Source organism: Aplidium turbinatum, chromosome 11, assembly GCF_918807975.1.
Source record: "Aplidium turbinatum chromosome 11, kaAplTurb1.1, whole genome shotgun sequence".
Classification (NCBI taxonomy): Eukaryota; Metazoa; Chordata; class Ascidiacea; order Aplousobranchia; family Polyclinidae; genus Aplidium; species Aplidium turbinatum.
In genome coordinates, this window is record NC_137482.1 from 655,430 (window position 1) to 683,229 (window position 27,800).

Sequence of the window (27,800 nt, forward strand, 5' to 3'; positions counted from 1 at the left end):
TTTAAAATTGTGCCGGCCCCCCATTGTTAAAAGGTTGAGAACCACTGGTCTAACACAACCGCCGGCTTGCCAGCCGAGTAGGCCTACTGTGTAATGTGCAAGCAAGGTGAATATACTGTATTGCCAAAGCTAAGCAACATTTTTACACATGAAAAAACCAAGAAACACCTAAATAAAATACCAAACTCCTCTTAAAGTTCTCTCACTAAATTTGTCCATGAAGTCACTAATTCAGAAAAGATAGCAGAAATGGATCTTAGTTTAACCATAGCGTGCTCAATTGATCACATTGGTGATGTGAAGAAGTATGGTAACATTTTCACTAGTTACTGCTGTAAAAACAAAGCCTAGAAACAGAACACAAATTCAACTATTGGAAGTTGTCATAAGAATTCGTTCTCACCTGTTGGACCAAAAAATGTGTTGCAAAAACTTCAAGTGCACCCCACATATGATTGAATTGCACAACAGTGAGAATTTGTATATTTCATCAGAAAATGAATAAACCAACTATTCAGAAGAAATTCTTCAATAATCCAATAAAATATAAGTAAATTTGTTAAATATATGTAATTATGTATATTTCATTATTTTTAATATAAACAGGTAAATATTCATTTGGCCTTTTTTATCTAATATTTTCCTTGTTTTAGTCTTTTTTTTTGTATTATTTTGCATTAAGACCTTTTCATAGTCTGGAAACCGTGATTACAATGCTTATTTTATCTTGTTTGAGTTTGGCTTATTTTTGGCCTTTTTTCTACCTATTTGGCCTTAAGTTGGCCTTTTTTCTTGGTGAGTTTGGCCTTTTTTGCAAATTTAAGTCTGGCAACCCTGATTTGAAGGCACAATGCTGTCGAGTTTGACCAGTTGAGTTTGAATATCTCTCAAGAAAATTGCAATCAAGCAGCAAACCAACCCTTTTACAACGTCTCCGGACGTTGAATTGATGATAAAGGAACGGATAAGTTGGTGGACAAGCCACCTTATCTTGCTAATCGTGCGTAAATGTTAAAACAAGGCAAACAAAATAACCTAAAACAGAGGTTTTCGAACTGGAATGCATGCGCCACTGGGGGTCCGTGAATATGAAGTGATAATGAAGTATGTTGGATCCATTGTGAAATGTACAGTTTGTAAATGAAACGAAACATTTGGGTCCGTTACTATTTGTGTCAAAAACACGGGTCCGTGGCCGAAAAATTTGAAAACCACTGACCCTGGCCACCTGGAACGTGTTTCAAAGCAAGACATTGAGATCAGCCAACATGAGTGAGGAGTGGCCAATCAGTGGTCGGCTTGTGACAGGATTGTCATGCATAGCTAACCATGCGTGACATCACATCTACCTCACCAGAAATGTATGTTTGGTTTCACGGCTAATGAGATGAATTAATGTGACATCTCATACAAGGAGTTGAGTGAAAGAAGCAAAATTCAGTTTGAGTTGGAAGAAAAACAATAATAAGGGAAAAGGCAGATAGTGACGCTAAGATTACGTTTGATTTGCGCAATGTTAACGATTTAAAATGTCAAGAATATTTGTGAATGAAGCATGCCGTAGAAATAAATCATCCAGCCCTGGTTTGAAATCTTCAATAATTTTATTCAAAACTGTGTTTCTTTCAGATTATTATAAGACTTGTGAGGCTATTGCATGACGTCATAGAAGCAATGCATTGGAGGGCATTGTTACGAGGTGCTATGGTTGGTTTGTGCTTCTTGGTCAAACTAGAAGGTAAGTTCGTTCTCTGTGCACTGGTAGCGGACTTGTGCAAACAAGGTTCTGCAAAGTATGGAGAAGCTTCCGTGCTACTTACTTTCTCCAAAAAGGATTTAAAACAACACTATTTTATCATTGTTGAGCACAATACGTCGGTGAACCGATAAGTTACATCGTTTGCAGCAGTTGTGCTACCTCGTCCTAGACACACTATTTTTGAAAAACTGAATGATTTGAAATGATATGTGATGGTAGAGCACGCAAAAAATTGTTACTGGGGTTGGACTTTATTTTGTTTAATTGGGGGTGACTGCTCCGACTTATATTCACACTGGCAACCCTTATTTTTGTTGATTACGGCACTTCAGTCTAACTTCTGGCGATACCTTCCCAGAGCAAAAGTTGCCCTTTTTACTGCCTGGGTTGTTCTTGCAATATGTCACCCCACGTGCTTGTATAATGATGCACTGCAGTCATAAAGTTTTGTCACCTGATGAGCTTATTTATCTCCTATGCAAATCACACGATAGCCTACTTACCGCACGTCAATATAAGTTTGAAAAATATAACAGAGATTGGTTGGAAAGAATACTTTGCATTGAAACAATAGCCATTAGTTTTGTTGCATTGATTAGAACTTAAGCCACAAAGAACGATTGTAGGTTAATTTAACTTACGATTTGTTAGCCGGTTTAACATCATGTTTTAGCGTTCGCTTTTTTGTCGCTTCTACCTTTTTACTCCGCTACTTTGGCAAATATTTACTATTGTGGTCAAAAACGTAAACAAAACGTAAGCCGACGTTACTTTTATAGTTAAAAAGTTTCATGGCAGTCGAAAGTATCTTCTACAATTTACTCAGCACGAATGCGGTGCAGATACTCGGCGACTGGCTGCAGCTAACTCGAATCCCAGACGGCAAAATCCGTCATTTTTACAACGATTCAACGTCTGCAGACGTTAAATCAATGTAAAAATGGCGGATGTTACTGTCTGGGATGTAGTTAAAAATCCAGCCAGAAAATGTTTTCTCTGTCGAAAAGTATCCAACCTGATAATAATTGACCTAAAAATTTGAAGGATATTTGCTAGTCCGGATGTTTTGCGTATGGATTTTTACCAGTTGCCGGTCAACCCTTCACGAATACCGATAAAAAACTCAATCTGATCATTATTAGAAGTTAACTGAATGCAAAAGCGATAGTCTCACGAATTAGGCCCCGAACTGCGTTTGTTTGTCGCACGCTGTCTTCTGTTGCGTCACTGACGATTTATTGGCGGCGTTACCGCATGAATACGTACGTCTTCCTGGCGTTGATTAAAAGAAATTAAAGCCAATATGGCAAAAAGAGAAGTAGAAGATAGCTTAGCAATAAAGGCGATGATAAACCATGGAAATGCGAAACAGACGGATGGGATGGAAATATCATCGTACCACCAGAACTTGCTGCAGAGCTGATGTGCCACTGTCATAACGACGTCAACAACGAAAGTTTGTTTCATAACAACTTCATGTATTTGTGACTTATGACGTCACAAGTTGGTTTGCGTGGAAACAGATCAAGACAATGACGTCACAGTGAAACAGGATTCTAAACTGAAAACTATATTGACATTTTTGAAACCCACCCTTTGTATGAAAGGAAAATATAACAATCAGCAGTTTATTGAACAAAAGTTGCTGTTTGCTGCGCAATCATAAGGAACCGTTTGATGACCCACCTCCTCCATTATTGTCATAAATAGTTTGCCAAAGTTAAATATTTCAATTCTTTTTTTTATTTCACTCCAAGGCAAAGAATATCCTTCGTTTGATGGATGGTACAACAATAGAGGAAACCCCGCGGCCGGAGCAGTCGGTGAGTTTACGTTGTTTCAAAATTGGTATGACGTTTGCATGCAATGTAGTTGCTTTTCTTTGTAAACATTTTTCAAAATATCAACAATTGAAAAGAAATGTCCTATCATACACTGTAATGTTCGACTCCCGGCTTAAGCTGGCTGTTGATAAATACCGCTCAACCTCTACCCAAGGCCAGAGTGTAATACATTGTGTGAGCATAGTTGCTGGAAGCAAGACTGTCGAGTCTGATGAGATGTTACTGTATAAATGAATTGATGTTTCGTATTTACATTCCGCTTCTTCATTTGTGATTTTTAAATTTGATGGAGCTTTTTTTTTTAATTTTTGATACTTTAAACTTTAAAGTGAAGAAATTCTCTTTGTATGGACAAGCTTGCAGAACTTGGTAAAACTCCTGATGGCGTTGACTACAAGTAAAAAGTTTATATTTTTGAATGACAACTTTTGTAACTGCTGGTTCGAAAGATATGGAAGAATAATAGAATATTGAATTTCGTTTTAGTCAGGTTCCCATTGGATGTGTAGATCTTTAAACGTACTGTGACGTTGTTGTCCGGATAAAAGCTTTGTGTCGTCACAAACCACATTAGAACTATTCATCTGTCAAACATAGTCATTGCGCCATAATGGCCCACTATTTGCTGACGCGCACCACAGAAAATTTAATTCAATTTTTAAGCGCTGTCACGAAAACCGCTGAAGCGTAACATAACTATTGTTTACAAAACTTCAATGCTCTTGAGACCTTAAAAATCTGACTTCAAATTATCTTGAACTTTGCAAACTGTGGCATCTTGTAGCAATTCTTTGTTTGTGGACGGAAAACATGAGAATTGTAACCTGGAGTTTTGAGCCAGTGACGTGGCTAGATAAAAAATTATTGGGAGAAAAAGCAACAGTTGGGGGGTAAACGTCATTCAACATCATTTATTATAGTATTAAAACGTTGTAATGGTATTGAAACATATTTTTGGGGGGGAAATAAAAATGTTGTGGGACGTTTTCCCCCCAAGCCCACTGTGGCGACGTTCCTGTTTTAAACTTTTTAATTGTTCTGTCCATCCAACCATGGAAGCCCCTTCTTCCTCTGTAGCCACTTAATTGGTCCAAGCATTTCTTCTGGGTTCGATTCCCGCCATAACATGCAGTGTTCCCAGCCAGCAATCCTTTATTTAAATTCAATTTGACACGTCATTTCCGCTCAAACTTTTCATTTCTGGAAATTTTATGTTTGCTCATCGCCGTGCAAGATCACAAAGCTCAATTGTCTCTCGGTTTGGGACTTATGTTTATAATGTTTTAGTGATTCCAACAACTACAATATGGCAACCGTGTACTCCCCATCCCGAGTTTGGAGGGGGCCATAGGTCGAGGAATGTCAGTTGGAAACACAACAAAGATGGAAACGATTTATGCATCGATTCAACCAGCTTGGTCATAGAAGCAACAGAACAGTTCACGCAACTCAAGAACGACAACTTCGAATAAAACCAAACTGAACAGTTTGAAATATGAAGCATAGCCTGATATACAACTTCATCTTCTACTGAGAATGCTTCATCAGCGAAGTTTCAGGCTTGTTTCGAATGTATCTCTATTTCAATATTTGGGAAATCTTTATGACTTTGATCCTATCGCTTTATTGTTTGTTCAAGAGACAATCACGACAACTTTGTTTATCGGGTCACAAGTGATTTAGTCATGATCGAGCCAGGTGGAATGAGATTTCCAATGATTTCTTTGTTGGCTGACAAACATAATAGATCACAGGCGTTTAACGCTGTTCCATATAAAGCTGCATCAAGTTGTAATAACTTCATTCAACCCCACCAACGCTGTGCAAACGTGGACATCCATCTTGTAACAAGTCTAAATTCCGCAGAACTTTTCTTATTGATCGATTTGGTTTTTGATAAACCGCTGAGCTATATTAGGAGCGCGGTTATTCGTTTGTGAGTTAACATAAAAACTATCAAGTTGTTGGCGACATAAAATAATTTCTGAAAAACTATATTTGCCACGTAATTTGGAAGCTAAAGCCAACAGCTCTTTTCAAGACACATTACGTTGATACAATGTAAAACTTGGAGTTTTAAAAGGATAAAACTTAATCACCAAACGACTGGAAGTTTCACAATCGTATTTGAGAATTATAGGTTGTAATAATTATAATAATGAAACAATCGCTTTATGGATCTTAAATTTTTATCGTCGCTTTTTATTAAACCTTGAACAACACTGGTGTCATAAAAGCAAAACATTTTTGGGACTCTTTGTTTTGTACAAGATTGACTTTTGTCTATCTCTTTATTTTTAAGTTATATCAGCTGTTCGTTAACCACGTCACCTTGAAGCGCTGAGGCATCCCATAGTTGAAACTGTGGAACAGACTGCTAATCCCATCCCGTCAGCTATGGCAAGTGGCGCTGTCTGGTCTATAATTAACTTTCCTGTGGCTTGCCCACAAGGTGGCATGCTTTTCTGGCTTCCCTCCATGCAGGATTACGTCACGGACTGGCAAAGCAGGCGCAATTGTGTAAAATAACGTCATCATGGAAGCGGTGCTTGATTGGTTGGTTTGAATCTTTATCCTCGGACTGACAAAGCCTTGATTGGTTATTCCTAGTAGCTTCGCATGCTTGTAGAGTAGTAGCTTTTGACGCAGGGCCGGTTACCGAGGTTGACAGAATGAAGTTTTCCGATTGTTGAATTGTTGTTGCCAGGAAATTATTCTATCCACTAGGTGCCGCTGAATGAAAAGAAATCTTGAAATGCGTTGCTCAAGCGCACACCCTGAGAGCAGAACCAGCGTCGCGTGATCTTGAGTCGGGCGCGTAACCACTGAGATAACGGGGTGGAATTAACGGGACTAACTGCTTTCCTTTTAATTTCGTATTTGAAATGTGAAGGTTGAACAATTCCAGTTTGTATTTGCTCCGTTGTGGTCTTAAACCATCCCCTACGAGAAGCACTATACGATCCTCTTACGCCACACTGTGGCCCCCTCTTTATAAACATCTTTAACATTGACATCGATGTTAGGCGTTTAGCCTCAGACAACGGCGGCGTACAATCCTAGTGATTGTTTTCAACTATTTGAGGAATGTTGTCCATTTTGTTGGTAGGGTGCTTTCAATTGTGATGCCCTTCTCCTTCCAATTGTGATGCCCACCCCCTTGCAACTGTGATGCCCTCCCCCTTCCAACTGTGATGACCTCAGCTGATTGGGTCTGGAGACTCTGGTTGACAAATAACCGTCAACTCCATGTACGGAGTACTTCAGTTCGAGGCCCATCAAAAGCATGCGGTTAAGTCCCGGCAGGCACTGACTTACTTGAAACTATTCACGAAGATTTGTTTTACTGCCTTTTAGTCCATTAAAGTTTAGCCTCTCTCTAAAATCTTATTCACACATCGTATCTACCTTTGTCGCTCCATAAGTGGGATAACTTCTGAGTCAACCCGATATTTTCCTAACAAACTTATATTCCCTCAGATTCTGTTCTCACTCGGCGACTTTCTTCCCAATACGAAGACGGTGTTTATTTTCCTAGCGGTCGAACTAGACCGAATCCAAGAGAGATCAGTAATGGTTTGATGTCAGGAGAGGCCGGCCTGCCATCGCAAGATAATAAAACAGCTTTGTTTTACTTTTTCGGTGAGTTCATGAATCAATAGTTCGACTCCAGCATTGAGCAACGTTTTTTTCAACAATTGACCAACCTGATGTTTTTTGTGTTTTAAGGTGAGCACGTGTTCCAGGAAATTGTTGACGTTGAAAGACCCGGATGTCCTCCAGAATTCTTCAACATTCCTGTTTCCAACGACCCAATTTTTGATTCTGCTGACACTGGGTCCAGGGAAATCCCCTACCAACGATCTCGTTATCAAACTTCCAACACCGGGTTTTCCCCCAACCACCCACGTGACCAACTGAACGAAGCTACGTCATACTTGGACGGCAGCGCCATATATGGAAGTGAGAAGGCTTGGAGTAACCAACTTCGACTATTTGAGGCCGAATGCCCGGAACGGTCTTCCAGCAACATCTTCTTCGCTGAGGTAACGACTGACAAGAAACTCTATGAAATGAAACCAAGTTTTTCATATCCTAAGACCTTTCATTTCGTTACAAACACAAAAGTTTTCCTTCCATATTCCTTCTCATGTTTATATCTTTATCTGTAAACATCAAAAATACGTAAAGTTGCGACTTGCTCAACCGCTAATTTCAGAACATCACTACGATAAATCAGCGATCACGTTTATTACGCAACACAACCTAATAATTTACAATTTCAGTTTGGAAACACTGAATGCACTGGTGAGCTGGCCTCTTATAACGACGAAGGGAAACTCCCGGCGTTCAACACAAAGGGGCTTCCCTTAAACAACCCAACCCCACCTATCTACAATAGACCCAAATCAGCAAAGCGATTTCATCGTGAGTCAGCATTGTAAAGAACAATGATGTATTGTTTGTTAATTAAAAATATTTACTTTCGAAACAGCTTTGGTCGGTGCAAATCTTCACTATGCGAGATGTCGTTCCAACTGATCTGTTGAAGAACTGCACCAGAATAAGCTGTTTGTGTGAGCGAATGTTGTTTTGCTGGTGACAGAATCATTGTTGATGCTTCATTTTGCTCACCAAGAGCAACAAAGTCCACCTCACGTTTGTGGCTCCTGATCTCCGCTTTCGCTTCTCGGTTGTACAGAAAATGATAAAATATATAAGATCCATGGGTGGAGATTGCCTCTTGTAGAACGACACTGTCAGGTTGGCTTGGAACAGACCTTTCTAGGCCACATGCGGGTCAATACTTTGCCGTAACATTTACAAAAGGAACCGTTTCTTCCCTGCCAGCAAAATTGGTTTCTTTTGCATTGATTCAAAGTTAAAAAATGTTTTTGTTTGCGTTGATTTAACGTTTGCAGACGGTGAATCACATTAAACAAATAATTTTGCTGTCTAGGTTTTGCTAAAAGCGAAGGTATTGCGTCAACTTATGTTTAAAAATTATTATAAACATGCCCTTTTACGTAGATTTTGTGAAAAATCTTTTGTAGAGGCATTAAACCACCGACGAAGGTTACTGAGATTGACAGAGTGAAGTTCCCGATTTTTGTTGAAGTATTGTTGATGGAGAATTATTCCAACCACCAGGTCTCGCTGAATGGAGAGCAGTCCTAAAGCCTGGTCTACACTACAAGCCCGAAAAGCGCAAATGCCTGCCTTGTCAAGCCTCGACTGACTAAAAACTGTCTACACTGGCAAATTTGATCTTGCGACCATGTGCATTCAAGCGCTAACAACGTCACTTTCTGCTTGGTTAAGTCATTTGGCTGGAAATTCGCCTTCAATTGATTTACACTTATCAATCAAACGCATCAATCGCTGTACTGACACAGTGTAATAGGTCAACTGAAAATAATCTAGAATAGTATTGTAGACCTAGAGCTATCCTTTAACTTGTACAGTTGAACACTGCAATCAATGCAAGGCTAGCATGTAGGCCAACCCAAGTTTGACCAAAAGCCTGGTGAAGTGCTACCTAAACCTGACCAACAGCTAAAGATAATTTGAATCCGTCTAAGAGGTAGGACCACCATACTAGCTGGAAGGCCAACTTTAATCATACCAAAAGCCTAGTGAAGTGCCACCTTAACCAAACTAACAGCTAAGTAGATCTATGTAAGACTTTTTTAAAGCTAACCTTTTAATTTTTATCTACACACATCAACTAACCTATTAACTGAAACAGAGTACCATTTTTACAGAAAACTGAAACTGCCTTTCCACCAAAGTCCCACAAAATGCCAAGACCTGAGCTCAAACTAAATTTTGCGCCAGAACCTTGGTCAAGCGAATCTCTCCAGAGCGTAAAAAAAGCTCGCGATGACCAGACGTTTTCAGGCCGACGACGGCGCTGTTGCCGAGAGAAGCTTTGTGTTAAATAAACAAAGAATGCGCCACGCTCAGCTCAAAATATTTTGTAGTGTAGACCAGGCTTAAGAATGCGTTGCTCAAGCACATACAACGAGAGTCGAACTAGCGCCGCGTGATCTTGAGTCGGGGGTGTGACCGCTGAGCTAACACAACGCTTTTGTTGTTTCCTTTCAAAATTTTCCTTCTTGCAGAGGTGGGAGGAAGAAATTTGAATGAAAATCCATTTGTCATGGCGGTGGGCGTGGTCTGGTTTCGTCATCATAACTGGTTGGCAGGACAACTAAGCCAGCGCTTCCCTGATTGGTCAGAGGAGCGCGTGTTCAATGAAGCAAGGATAAGAAATGTTGCCACCTACCAGGTAAAGTTTGATAATGATCAAGCTAATGAGACGGATCTGATGAGAACCCGCATTTAATTTCTCGAAAATAATAAACTTCTTGCACAAGTCGACATCAAGAAATGGGAGCCTTTTGGCTCGGTTCATAGTTTAGTGGTTCATGTAGTAAGGATGGGTGGATGGGCATTTTATTTTTGTTTGGATGCGAAACGTACTTAAAACAAAGACGTACAGTGTGCATCCAATGAGAGAGTGCGAAAGACCGTAGCCCTGAAGGCGTAGGCCGTAGGAGGTCAAGTGCGGCCCGTAGCTGCAAAACCATGGGCACCCCATGATGTAGTTTATTTGGACAGGAAAGCAAGAAAGTCAATCTGAGGTTTTATTTTTAAGGAATGCGGTTAATTGTTTCGACAATAAGCAGTCACATGCTCTCGAGCGGTGTCGGACCGACGTCTTTTCGCTCGACGCGCAAATGCACTTACTACTATGCCGATAGTGCGATTATTAGAGAACAATACACAGATATGTTGTTTTTGATTGAGACATTATGACGTCACCAGTCTCTTGATTTATGACGCAGCACATCGTCATGGATGAGTGGTTGCCTGCGTTGCTAGGGAGTTGCCAAAGCACGTCGCTTTCAAACTGCACGGAGAACATTCCACCATACCCAGGTGAGAACGCAATAGTGAGGCGGTGTCGCGGATTAGTTTATTTCATCAGGAAGTTTGATTCTCTGATCAATCATCTACAAATTTTAGAAATATCGACTAAAGTTTTGCGATAATCTCGGAAAGCAACTGGACGCCTGGAGGACAACCATGGCTGATTAGATTTCAAATTACTTAAACGGCAACACTGATCATTCTTACGTAGCAATCCAATCAGCTTGTGCATCGGACGAAACTCTTATGACTCAAACACACGTTTCAACGCATGAAGATGCAGTCGCTTGTTTTATGACATCATTGATTGTTTCGAAGGTTACAGTTCTGGAACATCTGTTGGAATCAGCGACGTTTTCCAAGCTGCCGCAAAGTATTACATCCACACGTTGGCACCACCGGGCGTGTTCACCCGCGGAAGATACGACAGGTACGCGGTGGAAATCTGGAATGATTTGTTGGTATCAATGGAAGGCAGTGACGAAGTATTTGAATTCCTGCTTTCCATAATTCTCTTCAAAACATATCAACAAAATTTTTTTTATATTTTGTAAAATCTTAAATTTCAGTTGGAAATATGTTGCTATTTACAATTTGTATTTACACGATACATGTTGTTTATGTTTATTGTTTATGAAACAGTTAGTTTAACATTTTCACCACAACTTCACCCACTCCAATCGTCTGATGTGTCGCGATGCATGTTTGTTTCCATTGTCATCATCTCCCATTGGATTCATGGAAGGAGCTTTCCATATTTCATCTTAGATTGACATCGAGATAAAAGCTACAACTATACGACAAACAGTTAATTTTTTTATTCTTATTTGAGTTGGCAACCCTGACACAAACCAGGATTGGCGTCTTGTTCTAAATTTGTGCTTGGGAAGTCATCCGTGTAATCGAGATATTTTATTTCTGTGGCACATCATTTCAAACGCATTTCGATTTATTTACAATTTATTTGTTTACAGTTCCAAGAAGGCGTGCACCTTCTCGACTACATCCGAGATACTGCGAGTGTGCAACGCCTACTGGGTACCTGACGTAAGTATAACTTAATTAACCGTAGAAGTTTATTCTCTTGTATCCAGCCCTGAAAGGTTGGAGGGGCGGTTGATGTTCCCATTCCATACCATCTAAAAAATATTGTGATGACTCATGGCCACCTGGAGATGCGGCCTGATTTGTCACATTTTGCAGATTTTGATTACAGCTACTGCTAGTGCTTAACTGACATTTTTTGAGATGTTTTTACTTTTTGCGGTTTCCTAATGACAAAAAACATTTTTGTTGCCTTGGGGAAGCAGTAGCAAATGAGAAAAAGTAAGTTGAAAAACGCAAAATCAGACTGTTATTGAAAATTAACAGTCTGACTAAAATCTACAAAATCAAATTTTCTTTGTTTTTCAACATGTGAAGATGTTAAAACCTATTGTGTCATCTGGGGAAAAGAACAAAGAAAGCGTAGAAAATACAATTTTAGAAAAATTTATGTAAACGTTCGCCCAAAGTTTGAAAAACCTGAAAATTTCTGCAAAATGTAACAAATCAGGCCGTATCTTTAGGTGGCCATGGATGACTTAAAATGAAATCTGCAACCAGTTGCATGTGTTTGCGAGTGCATTTTACTTCTTTATCTATGATGTCACAGTTTCTTCAATCTGAGCGCTTAATTCTTTAGCAATTACGCGCTGTCGCGATATTTTATCTAAATAACCAGAAATAGTTTACAAACAATCTTTGTATTTACGTCGTAACAAAGCTGCTTGATGTTAAACGGATGCAAACATCCACAGAATATTGATGTAACTACTCGAAGCTTCTTCAACAGGAGGTTTTCACGACCAAGGAAACCGATGAAATCGTGATGGGAATGGCCAGCCAGATTGCCGAATCAGAAGATTACGTCATCACTGATGACGTACGGAACTTCTTTCACGGCCCGATGGAGTTCTCTCGGCGCGACCTTGTGGCAATAATTGTACAGGTAAATCCTTGGCGCCATCTCGTGATCGTAGTTTTCTTTCTTTCAATCATTGGAAGAGACCTTGATGTAGTAGCAAGATGTTTCATTGTACCCCCTTCATATAAACAGAAGATTTTTATTCAGGAAAAAATAATTGAATTTAAAACCCATTGCGTCTCCAACCGTATTCATCCGCCGAGAGCCAACGCGCATGGAACTTCTTGTCGACAAGAAGTTGAATTAAACGAAACCATCTTCCACGCAGCAAGGACGCGATCACGGACTTCCCGATTACAACACGGCCAGAGATGAGCTCGGCTTCACGAGGAAGGAAACATTTATGGACATCAATCCTGAACTCTTCACGAGCAAGCCGCAGGTGGGCGCTACAACTTCATTATTTTATTTTTCGTCATTGATGTTTCTGAGAAGGAAATGGCGCCAAAAAAGGATTTCAACTAAAACGTAAAAGAAATAAGAATAACTCAACTTTGGCGGTAAAGTTACTTTGTAAACTACAAGCAACAAAAGCAAGCAGCAAACTAACATTCATGATGGCACATAGAAGACGCCTCCAGCCTGAAAAGTAGGCCGTATATTCTTTTGTGACGTCATAAATGCCGCGTTGTTGCTTGTTTTCATTGGCTTTGTGATGAACATTTGCTTTGAAAGTAGCTACACATAGCTTGGCTGGGCGCAAAGCCAGAGGCAATTGTCTATTGAAAACAACTCAGCATTGTTTTGATATTTTCAGCTGCTCATGACCCTGCAAGATCTTTACAATAATGACATCAACAACTTGGACGTGTTTGTCGGGGGGCTACTAGAGGGCGCTAACGGGCTTCCAGGGGAGATGTTTGGTTTTCTTTTAAGGGATCAGTTTCTTCGACTGAGAAATGGAGACAGGTTTTGGTTTGAAAACGTGAAAAATGGGTAAGTTGAATTTAAACATAACTTGACTTATTAATACAAACTGGCTGAGAACCTTCTTTTGATTCCTTTGCTATAGTCAGACGTCGCACAAAAATTCTTCGTCTTCAGTATAAATCATCTTTATCTTATATAATTTCATCCGCATACTTCCTCCTTAATTTTCCTCTTTCCTCTTTTCTCTTTTCTACCTGATAAGTCTGAATCCAGGCAATTACCTTACATAGGCCTAATCTCCATCCTAGCTTGTGCTGCACTCATGTTATATTCCAATCTTTTCCATTCAGCTTCAATCTCCCCATTCTACCATCTCCAGCTTCATTTCTTGATTGTCGATAATATCAACGAAAATTACTCGTTTATCTTTATGAGTTTTTAAAAACACAACAACAAGCACTGATGAAAATTCTAAAACCATATCATCATCATCATCATCACCATCTCATTTGTGTAACAATGTTAATAGATTGACATAAAAATGTTACTTGATTTCATTACGTCATCAGTGTTTTCAATAATAAATTTGTCACGTTTGGAGATTAACACAGAGAATAGGACGTAGATGAAATGAGGACAAGAAATCACAGAAAGTTTTTCACTCCTGTCATCATAAATTAAGGGGTGTTCACTTAATTTAAAAACACACCTTCTGTGATTTTCTTAGTCTGCTTACAAGTAGTCAATACAATATGACTACATTGGTGATTGTGACATCACAGATTGCTCAACGCCACCGAGATTGCTGAAATAAAAGCACTTGGATTTCGTGACGTTATATTACGAACCAACCCGGGGTTGAATGGGAGTACCGACATACAAGACTTCCCCTTCTACTGGGGCGCCTCAGGTAACTAGAGGAATGGTGCTTTACCAGCAGCCACGTTAAATGCAGAACATTGAAAATAATGTTATTGAAGAGTTTGTCAATGAAGTTTGTGTTGTTTTGTTTTTATCGACAATTATTCTAAAGGTTTTAATTTGAAGAAATGTCATTGTGTCCATAAAAATGACGTCATTATCTTACTTTAAATGCGTCATTTATGGATATTGGAAGAAAACTTTATTTATATTTTTCAGGAGACAACAAATTGTTCTGCCCCCAACCTTTTCAGATCAACAGCCCCACTCACACCTGGACGAACTCCTGTGCCCCTCTGCAGACTTATGACTTCTTCACCGGGAGCAGGGTGTCATTCGCGCTGCTCTTCGCGCTGGTCGGCGTCTTCATATTGTGTAAGTTACCCCGGCAACACAATTTTTTGGATGAAACTTTTTTTCTAAACGTTAATTACAAGTCAAGGAAGGGATTTAGCTGGTGATGCTTCCCCTACATTGCAAATTAAAACAAGCGATTTTCAAAAATTCCCGCTCCACTTTGGCGGAGATCGTGCTTCGGTCATTCAAAGGGAAACTAAGAATTTCTACTGGGGATTTTCCATTTCAACCTTTTTTAGAAATTCGAAATATTTTGTTTCAAGCTATTTCGTTTTGTCATCCATTTGAAACGAAATGAACAAAAATTACAGAATGCAAAAAGTACAAAAAATTTCCGCTTCAAGCCAATCTTTCACTTTTTCTTTCAAATTTCAAATTTTAATAAAGATCAGAATATACCTACAGCTTGTCCCATGCAACGTTTCAAGACTTTAGTATTTCTAAAGTTATTAGGGTTGCCAAATCATTTATTTATCAGTTTATAAGCGTACTTTAGGAGGGTTATAGGTAAATTGTTCGTAAACAATTGTTCGTAAAACAATTGTTCGTAAACAGTTGTTCGTAAAACAATTGTTCGTAAGCAGTTGTTGGTAAAATTAAATTTCTAAAACAATTCTTCGCAAAGCATTTGTTGGTATACATCAATTCTCAATTGCATGCACGAAGAAATGCTTTATGAACATTGTTTTACAAAGAATTAAATTTACGAATAATTGTTTTACGAACAATTGTTTACGAACAGTTGTTTTACGAACAACTGTTTACGAAAAAAATGTCGGACACCCTTTAGGAGAAATACGAAATAAATAATGGAAAACTATTCGACAATTTCCAATAAAAAGATATGTAGCTTACTGACAATTTTAGATTCCTTCATTCAAGTTAATGTCTGGCCATTTGATTGCGGTTGTAAGCGTTGAACAACCTTGCTATAATGCATTTTTGAATTTTAATCAGGCATTCCACCATTCCTAATGCAAAGTATTTTTTTATTAAAACTTTAATGAGATTAATTGTTATTCCATTTGGTGTAAATAAAAGTGATGATTTAGTTGCAAATTTAATTGAGAATATTTTGGGTAAAAATAAAAATCCAAGTTTAACGCAAGAAAATACGAAGATGTTTAAAATGTTCAAAGTCAGTAAGTTTGTGGTTTTACTTCCAGGTGTTCTCCTATTGATGTATATGTTGGGCCGGTACCGGATGATGCAGGATCAGGCTCACAGGAGAAAGATCGCTGTGAGGAAGACTGAATCTTCAGCTCCGACAGGTATCACGGTCGTCATAGCAACGGAGATACTCGGGGAGAACAAGAAACAGCAAGTGCAGGTACAGACCTTCGTCGTTCAACACCATGTTTTCAATTTGTGAATTTTGGATTTTCCAAATAGATCCAACCGATGTTAGATGTTGGGGCGCCTGCATCCGCCAAAGGCGTTGCCTCTGCTTCTTTTTATTCTATATTTACAATTAACACGCCTTCATTGTGACATAGATTTACCTGGAATCTACAAAAGAAATTGTCATCAAGACAGCGCAGGGGGGTCGGAAGCTACGAACAATCGATCTGGCGGAAGCCACGATCGTGAAGATCAACACGAGCGAGAGTGGAAATTTGGTATTCCTCCGCACAGAGCAGATGAAATATGACCTGGTGAGAGAGCGAGCGTGCATTGTTACGTATACAGGGGGTGATTGTAGGGCACTGTTAAGGTTGTACATGGGAAGACATGCCGCGTGATTTAGAGGTATGATAAACGTGATAAAGATTATATTCATCTGAAACAGTGTATTAGCACAATACGCCAATTGTTAATGGCGCAGTGAGCACACTTCTCACACTCTACTTTGTTCAACCACGACAGCGTATGAACATTTGTTGGAATAAAATCATTAAATTAAAATGACTTACGCCAGAACGTATATATAACAATGTGATATTCACAGCAGAGAGAAACGACAAATATTGAAAAGTAAGATTGCAATCAATTCAATATCTATCCCTTCTCTAAATCAGGTACTCAAGTTCCCGGATGCTGATTCATATGCTGAGTTTTTCTATGCTCTAAAATCGTTCCTGGTAGGAAAGGACATTCCTTATTCAGTAGAGGATCATGGATCTGAGAGATCTGCTCTCCAGGAAGCCAACACCAAGGAAATGAGAGACAAGACTCTTCAAAAGTTCTTCAAAGCTGCACTGGCGCAGGTAAACGGGTTTCGTGTCATTGGACTAAGGTGTTGGATGAAGTTGAGTTTCGAGAAGTTTTTGAGTATTGTGAAAGTCTTTCAGGTACTTACAACAACTTTTAAAATTTGTGATTTGATTTATTTCTTGAGGAATTGATGAACCAGAAAGCCCTATCCAGAACTCTTTTCTCCCCACAAAAGGATGATTCGTGTTTTACCTGAGAATAGCATCAATAAAATTCCTTCTATAAATTTTATCTTCGATCTTCTTTTCCAGTCTGCCAAGATCAGCTCTCCAGAGGAAGAGTCATTTAGTCGCAACGCCAAATCCACCAGACTTATGGAGACAGCCATTAGCAAGGAAGAATTTGCTGATTTCTTAAAGATGAAGGTTAACAGCCTCTTTGTACAGCAAATGTTCACCATTGCAGATGCCAATGATGACGGCAGTGTTTCCTTTCGAGAATTTTTAAATATCATTGTTCTTTTCACAAAAGGTGATTTTTCCTTTTCCGTAATTTTCAAATATATTTTTCTTTAAGACAGGAAGCTACCTTATGATTTTGTGCATGCTTATTTTATGGATTCAACACATCCCTTTATCGTTTAAAGATGCTCTAAATCTCAATGGTTAATATTAACAACAAACAACTTTATATCATGTGCTGGAAACTAGTTGGCCGGTTAGTTATTTCGATTTCTTTAGTAAAGCCAGGCTTTAGTTTGTCCGGTTGTTCCGCTTTTTTTGCCGCTTGTTTGTTTATTCCTTTCTACTAATCGTCCCAGGCTCTCCCAGTGACAAAGCGAAACTGATGTTCGATATGTACGATCTGGACAGGAGTGGAGAGTTGTCCAGGGAAGAATTCAAAACAATGCTCAGGTACTTTGAGCACGCGTGCTGATTGTTGACACCGCGATTATCGCTAAGCGTTTTTTTTTTTATCCTGACAACAAGTCATATTTCAGTTTAAATATTGAATTCCATTTTGGTCACATTTGCTGTGCCCCAGCTTATCTCAACCAAATGTGAAAATGAAACTTTGTGATGAAACATACTTGCCCCCCGGAACTTTTGCTTTCGCGTAACGCCGAAGCAACGTCGATTGCATTCCTCTTATCTTCTTTGGTTTCTTTGTATTGTGTAGCTACCACTTATTACGTCACAATGAAGTCATAATTTTGCATCTGTTGTTTTTTTATAACAACACTAACAATCCTTCTCTTTCAGGTCCATGATCGAGATGGTGAACGCTTCGGTCAATCCGGACCAACTCGACCGACTGGTCACTGATCTCATGACGTCATACGGATTGGGCTTCAAGGAAAGTTTGACCCTGGAGGATTTTCAACGCATAATGCTCAACTACTCTGGAGAGCTTAGCGAGGCGTCGTTATCGGTCCCAGGTTGGTTTCATCTTGTCGTCAATATAAAAACTTTAAATTGTGCACCAATTGTATTGAATTCTCATGATCTGTTCTCATGAATCATCAGTGCTTGGTTCGGACAGGAGGCACAAGAAGAGAACGTTTTTTTGAGTAATGTTAAAACAAAAATAAGAAAGACATTTTGTCGGTCAGTAGCTAGGTTTCGAATACGGGTCTTCTCCACATATGAGCGATTTGACTGGAAGTATTTTGTCAACCAATCTATGCATTATGCCAGCAATCCAAATGTTGAAGCAGGAATTCAGCAATTTACATCATGATTGCTTTATACTTTTCAAACAAACAAGAAATTAAAGATAAAACTTTTAAAGCATTTCTTTAAAGATCCCGTGTAGCTCAATGATCATGATGATCATGTTTCAACTTTATGAGTATGGTGCGATTTAATGACTTACTTCCAACTCACAGGGTCGGGTGCTCCAAAATCTAATAACAAAGCGAAACCAGACAACAAGAAAAACCAGCAATACCAGAAAGCAGCAACCGAAAATTCCTCTGAAACTCCGGTCGTCAACTCCGGAGTTCAAGGGAGGTTCAAGAGGAAAGCCACCACCAGACTCCAGAGAGCACAAATGTCCTTGAGGAATCATGAAAAGTCCGTTTTTAAAAGAAAATCTTCAAGTTATTTAAATAAGTTGATTGCTTTGAAAGTGTAAACTTTTGATAATTAAATGTTTTTTATTATGATGCAAGAATTCGGCACGTCACAATATGGCCGCATCACGATGTACATTTCAGCAGATGAAAGTAAAAGTTTTTGTGAAGACGAAATGAGCAACCTGTTCCATCAAACAAAAAGACATTTCATTTTCAGCTCAATGTTAAGTGTAGTTTCGCCCATATGATTTCAAAATGATCTTGAACTAGTCTCCCGCACTGTCACATCCAGAGCTACTTTCTATTTTTACTTAATTCCCATCCACACAAAATACTGTAAACATTTTCGCCCTTAGGCCAATTACAAGGCATTTATAATTAAATGGCAACTATTTACATTTTTTTATCTGTACTCCAACTGATATGATAAAATGATGAAACCAAAAGCTAGCTGCTCTCTAGTAACCTTCCAGTATAATCCGGGAACATCGTGAATCTAGTGTGATGGAAAAACATACCTCGCCCCCAAGACTCGTATACTGGCGACGATCTAAGCTATCTAAATCTCTAAATCGGTTTGTGAATCATGATCTGTCATCACAAACAATCAATTGTTTTCTTTTATGACAGTGCAACCTCCCAATCCCCTTTCCACCGGCGTCACACCCAACACGGTAGTAAGCAAGTGGAGGTGGTGCGTGAGCAGTACACTGACAACAAGATAAAGAAATGGTGGATTGTCTTGGTCAAGTGGAACCAGCATTACAGGAATCACATCTTTATCGTCATGCTCTACACCTTGCTCACTGTCGGCGTCTTTTTGCAGTCTTGGAGTAAGTTATCGCTCTTCTTCCGAGCAGGGTTGCTATTTCATCTTTCATCAAATTTTCAAAATTTTCCGATAAAAACTAAAATTTAATTGTTTGAAACGTAGTTTTATTCACGCGCACAAACAACTTGTCAGTAGCTTTTGTGATTCCCAATAAACAATAACACAGTTCAATAAATAAACGACTTCTGTTAAAAATCTTTTTTATCTCTTTCGACTTTTATCGAGACGAGTGGAAACGGTGGAGGACTTTACAATCCTTTGTGTACGCACTATTACGTCATCATCATCTGTTGTTACATCACAGGTTCTGTTGCCTCAAACTTGCCTTCTGGTTTGGGTCGCATCGGAGGGGGTTGGCCTCCCATTGCTAGGGCCTCAGCGGCCGCACTGATGTTCAACTTCTCCACCATCCTCCTCACCATGAGCAGGAACACCATCACTTTCCTCCGGGAGACATTTCTGCATCAGTACATCCCGTTCGATTCAGCCATCTCCATGCACAAGATCATAGCCTGGATGGCTTTGTTCTTTACAGGTATCGTCCCACTAAATTTTATGCTCAAATTGAAAATAACTAGTGGAAAGAAGTTTATTGGTTGGTTTTGAATCTTTATCTTCGGACTGACAAAGCCTTGATAGGTTATTCCTGGTAGTTTCGCATACTTGTAGAGGCTCTTGACGCAGGGCCGGTTACCGAGATTGGCAGAGTGAAGTTTCCCGATTGTTGAAGTGTTGTTGTCTATGAGCTGAAAACTGAAACTGAGCTATTCCATCCACTAGATGCCGTTGAATGGAATGCAGTCTTCAGAATGCGTTGCTCAAGCGCACACCCCGAAAGTCGAACCAGCGCTGTTTGATCGTAAAGGGTCTTCGTTTACTAAGTCGTGCGCTAACCAACTGAGCTATCGGGGCGGACCTGTTTTTATTTCATGTGACAAATTATAGCAGCTGTAAATTATGCGAAAGAAACGCCACTATATTTTATTTTTGGTACTTGATAAAGTAATTTGAAACACTGTTAGGAAATATTTGAAGTAAACTCGAAAACCCAGAAAGATTTCATCACGTTCCAACGTGTTTCTAGCTTCAAGCACGATATTTTGGAATGCAAACACTTAGTGTCATTTAACTACGTTAACAATGCTCACAGCTCTCCACGTGTTGGCGCACGGGATCAACTTTTATTCCATCTCCACCCAATCAGCCGCAGACTTGTTATGTCTGTTCCGAGACTACTGGTTCGAGACGGATTATCTTCCCAACTTTGTATTTTGGGCCCTGCAGACTATCACGGGAGTCACAGGGGTCATCTTGACCCTTATTATCATTGTCATGTGAGTTTATCTTTGTTTTATGTTACAATTTAAGACAATTTTGGTAGAGTGGTGATTTTTTTTAACCATAAACAAATAATACCTGACAACCAGACGGCATTTAACATAATAACATAACATAAATTTAAAAATTACAACTTTTTCGGCCATACTCATGTTAGCCCTTTTGTAGTAACCGACTGACTGATGTTCTTCATAAATTGAAATTACAGAACTGATCTACATACACAAACATCAAAAAAGAAACGCATAAGAATGAAACGGCAAGGCAGAGGAGAGGAAAAATCACATGACACTTAGGAAGAAACACAAATCAATGACGCAAATAATTACGTGAAGACATTTAGCAGATAGGAGCAGATAGGAGCAGATAGGAACATGTAACTTAAGACAATTACCAATTGCATTTTGCTAATTTGCATTTATCATGATTGTCTGGAAAGCAAAGATTAGCGCAAACATCTGCTCTCTCAACATTTTTTCACATTTTGTTCCATGGCGTGAGGCATAACTGTTCACTTTTATTGCAAAAATAATATCTGAAGATGTGAACAGTTTTATATGTTATTTTTTTTGTGGATAACCTTTTTCTTCCTTATCATTTTGAAGTTAAATGATTTCTCAACAGTCTGGATATGATTTTACCCCTAATATGGTTGACTTGTAGTGTTTTGTTAAACAAATAGATTCTTTACGAGTTATTTCAAATGTATGACATGATCAGACCAAAACCTGCTTTATGAAATACAAATCAAACAAATTTAGTGGATACTGTAAATGACCATCAAAATTAAAATTAATAATTAAATTTAATAAATTAAATAAAATTTAAAAAATAAATAAAATTATCAATGCCAGGTCATCTAGTAAGATATCAGAACAACCAGTAGACTAATAAGTTAACAACTTGGGCACCCTGGGAAAAAAGCAAACAAGGAAAGCCTAAAAGAAGATGGAGAGACGAGAATAAAAAAGAACGTACAACAACTTCGAGAGACATATGATCGACTGCGTTGCCAACAGAATTAGAAAGCTTTCTATCTGCTGTAGGCCATCACAGGTTAATAATGATGCTGCTGTGCTGATGATTCCAAAATCGCATTTAAGTTGACGGGCCGGAAAATTTTGCAGATTTTTATTCAAGACAACTGAACCTTTGCTGATTGGATTCGTGAATTTAACTTGCTATGTTTTTTGAGTGAGCACAGCTCGCAACTCAAAACCCTCTCTATCAAGTCATGAAAGTGGTTTGTTCAGCGTTATATGAAGCGTTGTGAAAGATCAGTCCTTTTATAGATCACTTAAAATACAATTTTTGGCTCTTCAAGCGATTCTATCTCTTCAAGCGATCTAGCCAAAACTTGACTACTGTATACGAAGTGGATCAAACATTCATACGACCCGATTGTTTTCCAGGTACAGCTTTGCCAGTAACTTTTCAAGGAGGTTGATCTTCACCTGGTTTAGATGGACGCACACCTTTGGATACGTCTCCTTGTACTTCTTTTGTGTCCTCCATGGAAGCGGCACTCTGATATCGGTAGGTTGGAGTGTTAGGGTGAAAGCGCTTTCGCGGTGCAAAATTGTTTGTTAACAAACACGTTGCATCGCGTGCCAGGTTTGTCTACCTGGCTTTGCAAGCAAAGTACGGCAACGTGGAGTTGATTCCCAATGTGAGCGATCCAGCATCGCGGTTCTATCACACTTCCATCTTGTGGCTATGAAGGATTAATAGAGAGTCAAAACTTCCAAATATTCGAAATCTGCTGGAACAAAACGTTCTTATGTTTCGTAAAAGCTAAGCTCTCTCTGGCTCTATTACTCTTTAAGATGTCACTACGGATTCTAAACTATCTGTTAAATAATTGCAGTCTCCACGTTTCTACCTCTACTTTCTGGGTCCGGCCATCCTCTATACACTCGACTCTCTCTACAGCCTGGGAAGGAAGAAAGTCCAAATATCAGTTGTCAAGGCAGAGCTTCTCCCATCTGAAGTGACCCACCTCGAATTCAAACGACCAGCCAATTTCAGCTACCAAGCTGGGCAGTGGGTGAGTTGGCTTGCAAGATTGTCTTAAGTTTTAAGTGTATTAGTTTTGTTCGCAATAAAAATGTAGATTGCTTCTGCTGCACTAAAAACCGCATTACCAGTTTTGAATCTCCTGTTGCTTTTTACCTGTTATACTCCTTACTTCCGCGTGGTCTACCTAACACCAAGTGTACACCAAGACTCATGAGTTTTTTTGATGACAATACAATCTTCTTTACTTCAACCCAGGTGAGAATAGCCTGTCTCGCCCAATCTCCATCCGAGTATCATCCCTTCACTCTCTCCTCCGCTCCTCATGAGGAAAACCTCAAGCTCCACATCAGAGCAGTCGGACCTTGGACTCGAAACCTTAGGAATATTTACGACCCGGAGACTCTCGGGGATTCCCCTTATCCAAAGGTGAGTGAAAAACTTTGTTTATGTTAAACTTTATGACGTAACAAAGTTATCCTTCCAATCGCTTGACTTCTTTATGTTTTCAACAATGACTGGCTTAAAAAAACGCTGAAAGCTCAAACAGATATAGAAACTTCACCTTTTGGTTCCAGTTGTACTTGGATGGTCCGTTTGGAGAGGGTCACCAGGACTGGTACAAGTACGATGTCGCTGTTCTAGTAGGAGGGGGGATCGGAGTTACCCCATTCGCCTCCATTCTGAAGGATCTGATAAACACCACCCAGTCAGGAGCCTACGTGGCGTGCAAATCGGTTCGTATTGTTACATCGTACATTCGTCACAATAATGTGACTTCTGACGTAAGCATGACGTATCTGTGACGCAACAACATTTACGGATAGCTGGCAATTGTATGCGCATTGGATAACATTGAAATGAGTATAACTCACAAAACGAATGTCACGTAACTCATGAGTGAACCGCCTTACAATATGGTGACTTTTTGTAGTAAATTTTGAACTGATGATAATGAGATCATCTGTGGCGTGTAATGATTTTAGTAATTGATAAATATATTCAACTAGACGAGTGATAATAATATGTCTGAACATTACATTGGCGCTATATTAATGTTATTTTGACATTGTAATGTTGCATTTTTGCCTCCAAAAGAATACAAGAATCCTAATCATTGGATTAACTAATCAGATGTTTGTCCTTTTAGCTCAGTGGTTACGCGGTCGACTCAAGATCACTTGGCGCTGGTTCGACTCTCGGGGTGTGAGCTTGAACAACGCATTTTAAGGATTGCTCTCCATTTAGCGGCACATATTGGATAGAATAATTCCCTCGCAACAACACTTCAACAATCGGAAACTTCACTCTGCCAATTTTGATCACCGGCCCTGCGTCAAAAGCCTCTACAAGTATGCGAAACTACCAGGAATAATAACTTATCAAGGCTTTGTCATTCCGACGATAAAGATTCAAAACCAACCAACCAAAACTCAAGTTTAACTTTTTAGTCTCCGTAGTGACACGTGTAGATGGAAGATTGGTTTGCGCGCATTTTTATGGGTCTTATAATCAAGTGGTTCATCGTACCTCAGGTTTACTTCGTCTGGGTAACCAGAGACCAGAGACAATACGAGTGGCTTACTGACATCATACAAATGGTCGAGAACAAGGATAAGATGGGTGTTCTGAGGACGCACATCTTCATCACTCAGTTCCCCCAGAAGTTTGACTTGAGGACAACGATGCTGGTTAGTATTTGTTTAATCATCACAAAATTGTTCAATGACCAACCCCCTAACAATGTATTCCGTATTGTAGCCTTGACAATGAATTCCATAACTCATCCCTCACTAAGTGTTTTCTACCCCATCCATGGTGATTCGGCTACAATGGTCAACTTCCGCTTTAATTCATCTTTTGCATTCCGTTGCTTGCTGTAATCAACATTTATGAACGCCCAAGATAAAAAAAAATGACTACACTGTACCCCTCGTATGGGCCTCAGCAAGTTTTATACTTTGCCCAAACATTTCACTATGGTCTACAAAAAAAGATTTTTTTTCTGCTGTTTAGACTTTGAAAACTGATTGAAGGTAATTTTGGGGTGCTGAATCCGCACCTGATAAACGCAATGTCAATTTTTCCACTTTTGACAAAAGTGACAATTTGTTGTTATCGTATCTCACAAACCTGACGTGAGAGGATAAATCTGAGGTCAAAATTACTCTAAATCAGTTCTAAATCAGTTCTAAAAGTTGATACAGCAAAAATCGTGTAGACCAGTGTTATCTATTGCGCGACATGGAACCGCGTCTTCGCAATCTCTTGTCCTCATCATTAACATTCTTTTGTCGTTCCAGTACATCTGTGAGCAACATTTCCAGAAGGTGGCGGGGAAGTCCCTCTTCACCGGCTTGCGCGCCATCACTCACTTTGGGAGACCCAACTTTGAAAGTTTTCTGCTCTCTCTCGCTGAAGAACACGATAAGGTGAGTAACACTCCGAATCTCTCCAACCCCCTCCCAATGAAGGATTGGTGGGTGTGGGTATTGGAATAAATCCCCTCACAACGAGGGAGTGGTGGGAGGATAATCGAATAAACCCCCTCACAACGAGGGAGTGGTGGGAGGATAATCGATTGAACCCCCTTACAACGAGGGAGTGGTGGGAGGATAATCGAATAAACCTCCTCACAACGAGGGAGTGGTGGGAGGGTTTATTCGTATTGTAAACACTATCCGTTTATCTTATTATCTCTGCTTCGTGGCATCGCTATTTCAAAAACGCTTCTTGTAATGATCTTACTGAAAACTAAATCCCCCTGAAAGTCTTGCCTTTCAATATATATATTGCCAACAATTGATGTTATGACGTTATAACGACCCCTTCATACGTCACAGGTCAAAACATTCGGAGTGTTCAGCTGCGGCCCCCTTCCGATGACGACGTCAGTAGACAAGGCTTGCTCTACCCTCAACAAATACGAGGGGCCATCCTACAGCCACCACTTCGAAAACTTTTAATCTCCTAACGGTCTTGTTTGTCTTTTCCCAGGAAAGGGAGTCAGAAATCATAATAAACCGATGATGATGATAAGAACTAGGCACAATATTATTGTTTAATAAGTGATATCAAGTGATATTTTTAACAAATTCAGTAGACGAGCAAAAGTTATATGCTGCCAATGTGCTATCCGCTGTTGAAAGTCAAGTAATTTTATACCACCAAGTCAATCATCTCATCATCTGCAGTATTACTTATCTGGCAACACTGGAAAGCGCCCAAGCACAAAGATTTTTTTTTCCGAGTTTGCACTTGTTCGCCACGACTCGTAACAATTGCAACATGTTTGTATTTTGCAACCATCATCATGATGTCATTAGCCAGTGTGACGTCATAAAACAGGCTCCACAGATATGTTATTCTTTTTATATCGATGATTTAGTTTTGTGTTTTGTAACTTTCAAACTTTGAAGAATTATTACTTGAATTTGTTATAGTTAACTAAGTGAAGACTTCATAAGTTCAATTCCTGTTGAGCTTAGAATAATTTTTTTTCCGTTTTTGAATGATACGTTCCATAATCCATTGTCGTTGATGCTATTTTTGCACGTGTATTCAATATATATTTATGCTTCTACAAAGTATTGTGATGATATTGTGAGCGCACTGTTAAAGTCGTCATCGTCATTATGATGACACCACACGTCACACACGCTTTGTGCTGTGCAATGCAGATGCGGGAAGCAACCGCAGCAGATCGTGTCAGTAGCAACTTCTTTGTTTCATCTCCTGACAACTTTGCCAATATATGAAATGTGCCAATGTGCCACACAAAACTCCAACATATTAGTTGACGGACTGCACTATTTTTGTATAAATCACTTTTATGATGACGTAACATTACCACTTTGACGTCACAATGCGTCATGCGCATCTTTTCACATCAACGCAGGCTCATGACAGTTTGGGGATAGGTTGGTTGGTTTTGAATCTTTATCGTCGGACTGACAAAGCCTTGATGGGTTATTTTTGGTTGTTTCGCATACTTTTAGAGGCTTTTTGACGCAGGGCCGGTTACCAACATTGGCAGAGTGAAGTTTCCGATTGTTGAAGTGTTGTTGCGAGGGAATTATTCCGTCCATAGTTGCCGCTGAATAGAGAGCAATTCTTAGAATGCGTTGCTCAAGCTCACACGCAGAGAGCCGAACCAGCGCCGCGTGATCTTGAGCCGGGCGAATAACCACTGAGCTAACAAAGCGGATAACCAGATAAGGGTTGAGTTCTGATGAGGTCGAGGAGGTTCTGAAGCTGGGTTCAAGGACATGAAAATGAGAAACTATTTAAGTCAATGTCTTGCGAAGCAAATAGGTTTCGTTTGTTACAAAAACATGTGGAATGAGGTGATGACGTCACTGACACATATCAAATGATAATAGTTATAACAATGATCATGATTTATTGTTCGTGCGTAGTTACCACATGCAGTGTCTGCTAAACACAGATCAGATGTAGCACAACACACACCAGGAAGCAGTAAGGAAATGTAGTTATCGAATTTGCTGCTCCCGTTGTTTTAGTGTTTTCAAATCCAACATCAGTATCAAAAATTGGGAAGTACCACAGATCGGTTTGACAAGAAAAATGAAAAATCAACAAAGGAAGTTACCTACTTTGAATAGTTCAAGCTTTGGATTGGAAGGTTGGGAAGCAAGCTCCTAAAACTGTGACGATTCTACATGTTTTGTGACAAATCATGTTTTTTTCAACCAGGTAGGAGCACCCAC

The 27,800-nt window shown here is 39.4% G+C and overlaps 1 protein-coding gene across 1 annotated transcript; it reads left to right on the forward strand.

The window, feature by feature from the left end:
* Positions 1-1,648: 1,648 nt before the first annotated feature.
* On the forward strand, positions 1,649-26,647 carry LOC145779505 (dual oxidase 2-like). The gene is made up of 31 exons (XM_082591111.1): positions 1,649-1,738; positions 3,517-3,582; positions 7,084-7,245; positions 7,333-7,649; positions 7,890-8,031; positions 9,729-9,895; positions 10,455-10,548; positions 10,858-10,969; positions 11,514-11,586; positions 12,374-12,529; positions 12,774-12,887; positions 13,263-13,441; positions 14,158-14,285; positions 14,516-14,671; positions 15,820-15,983; positions 16,150-16,308; positions 16,672-16,860; positions 17,119-17,338; positions 17,628-17,721; positions 18,070-18,245; positions 18,696-18,882; positions 19,515-19,717; positions 20,021-20,251; positions 20,867-21,050; positions 22,467-22,590; positions 22,922-23,101; positions 23,329-23,499; positions 23,649-23,807; positions 24,606-24,761; positions 25,374-25,502; positions 25,914-26,647. Exons 1-31 carry the CDS (start codon positions 1,675-1,677, stop codon positions 26,034-26,036), a joined length of 4,779 nt encoding a protein of 1,592 aa, XP_082447237.1. The 5' UTR covers positions 1,649-1,674; the 3' UTR covers positions 26,037-26,647.
* Positions 26,648-27,800: the final 1,153 nt, after the last annotated feature.

Excerpts from the sequence above, each read along its gene's own strand:
- LOC145779505 (XM_082591111.1), top strand. The coding sequence starts at position 1,675 with ATGCATTGGAGGGCATTGTTACGAGGTGCTATGGTTGGTTTGTGCTTC. Across the intron at positions 8,032-9,728 it reads ATCAGCAAAGCGATTTCATC|AGGTGGGAGGAAGAAATTTG; the intron begins GTGAGTCAGCAT and ends TCCTTCTTGCAG. Across the intron at positions 17,339-17,627 it reads CATTGTTCTTTTCACAAAAG|GCTCTCCCAGTGACAAAGCG; the intron begins GTGATTTTTCCT and ends TAATCGTCCCAG.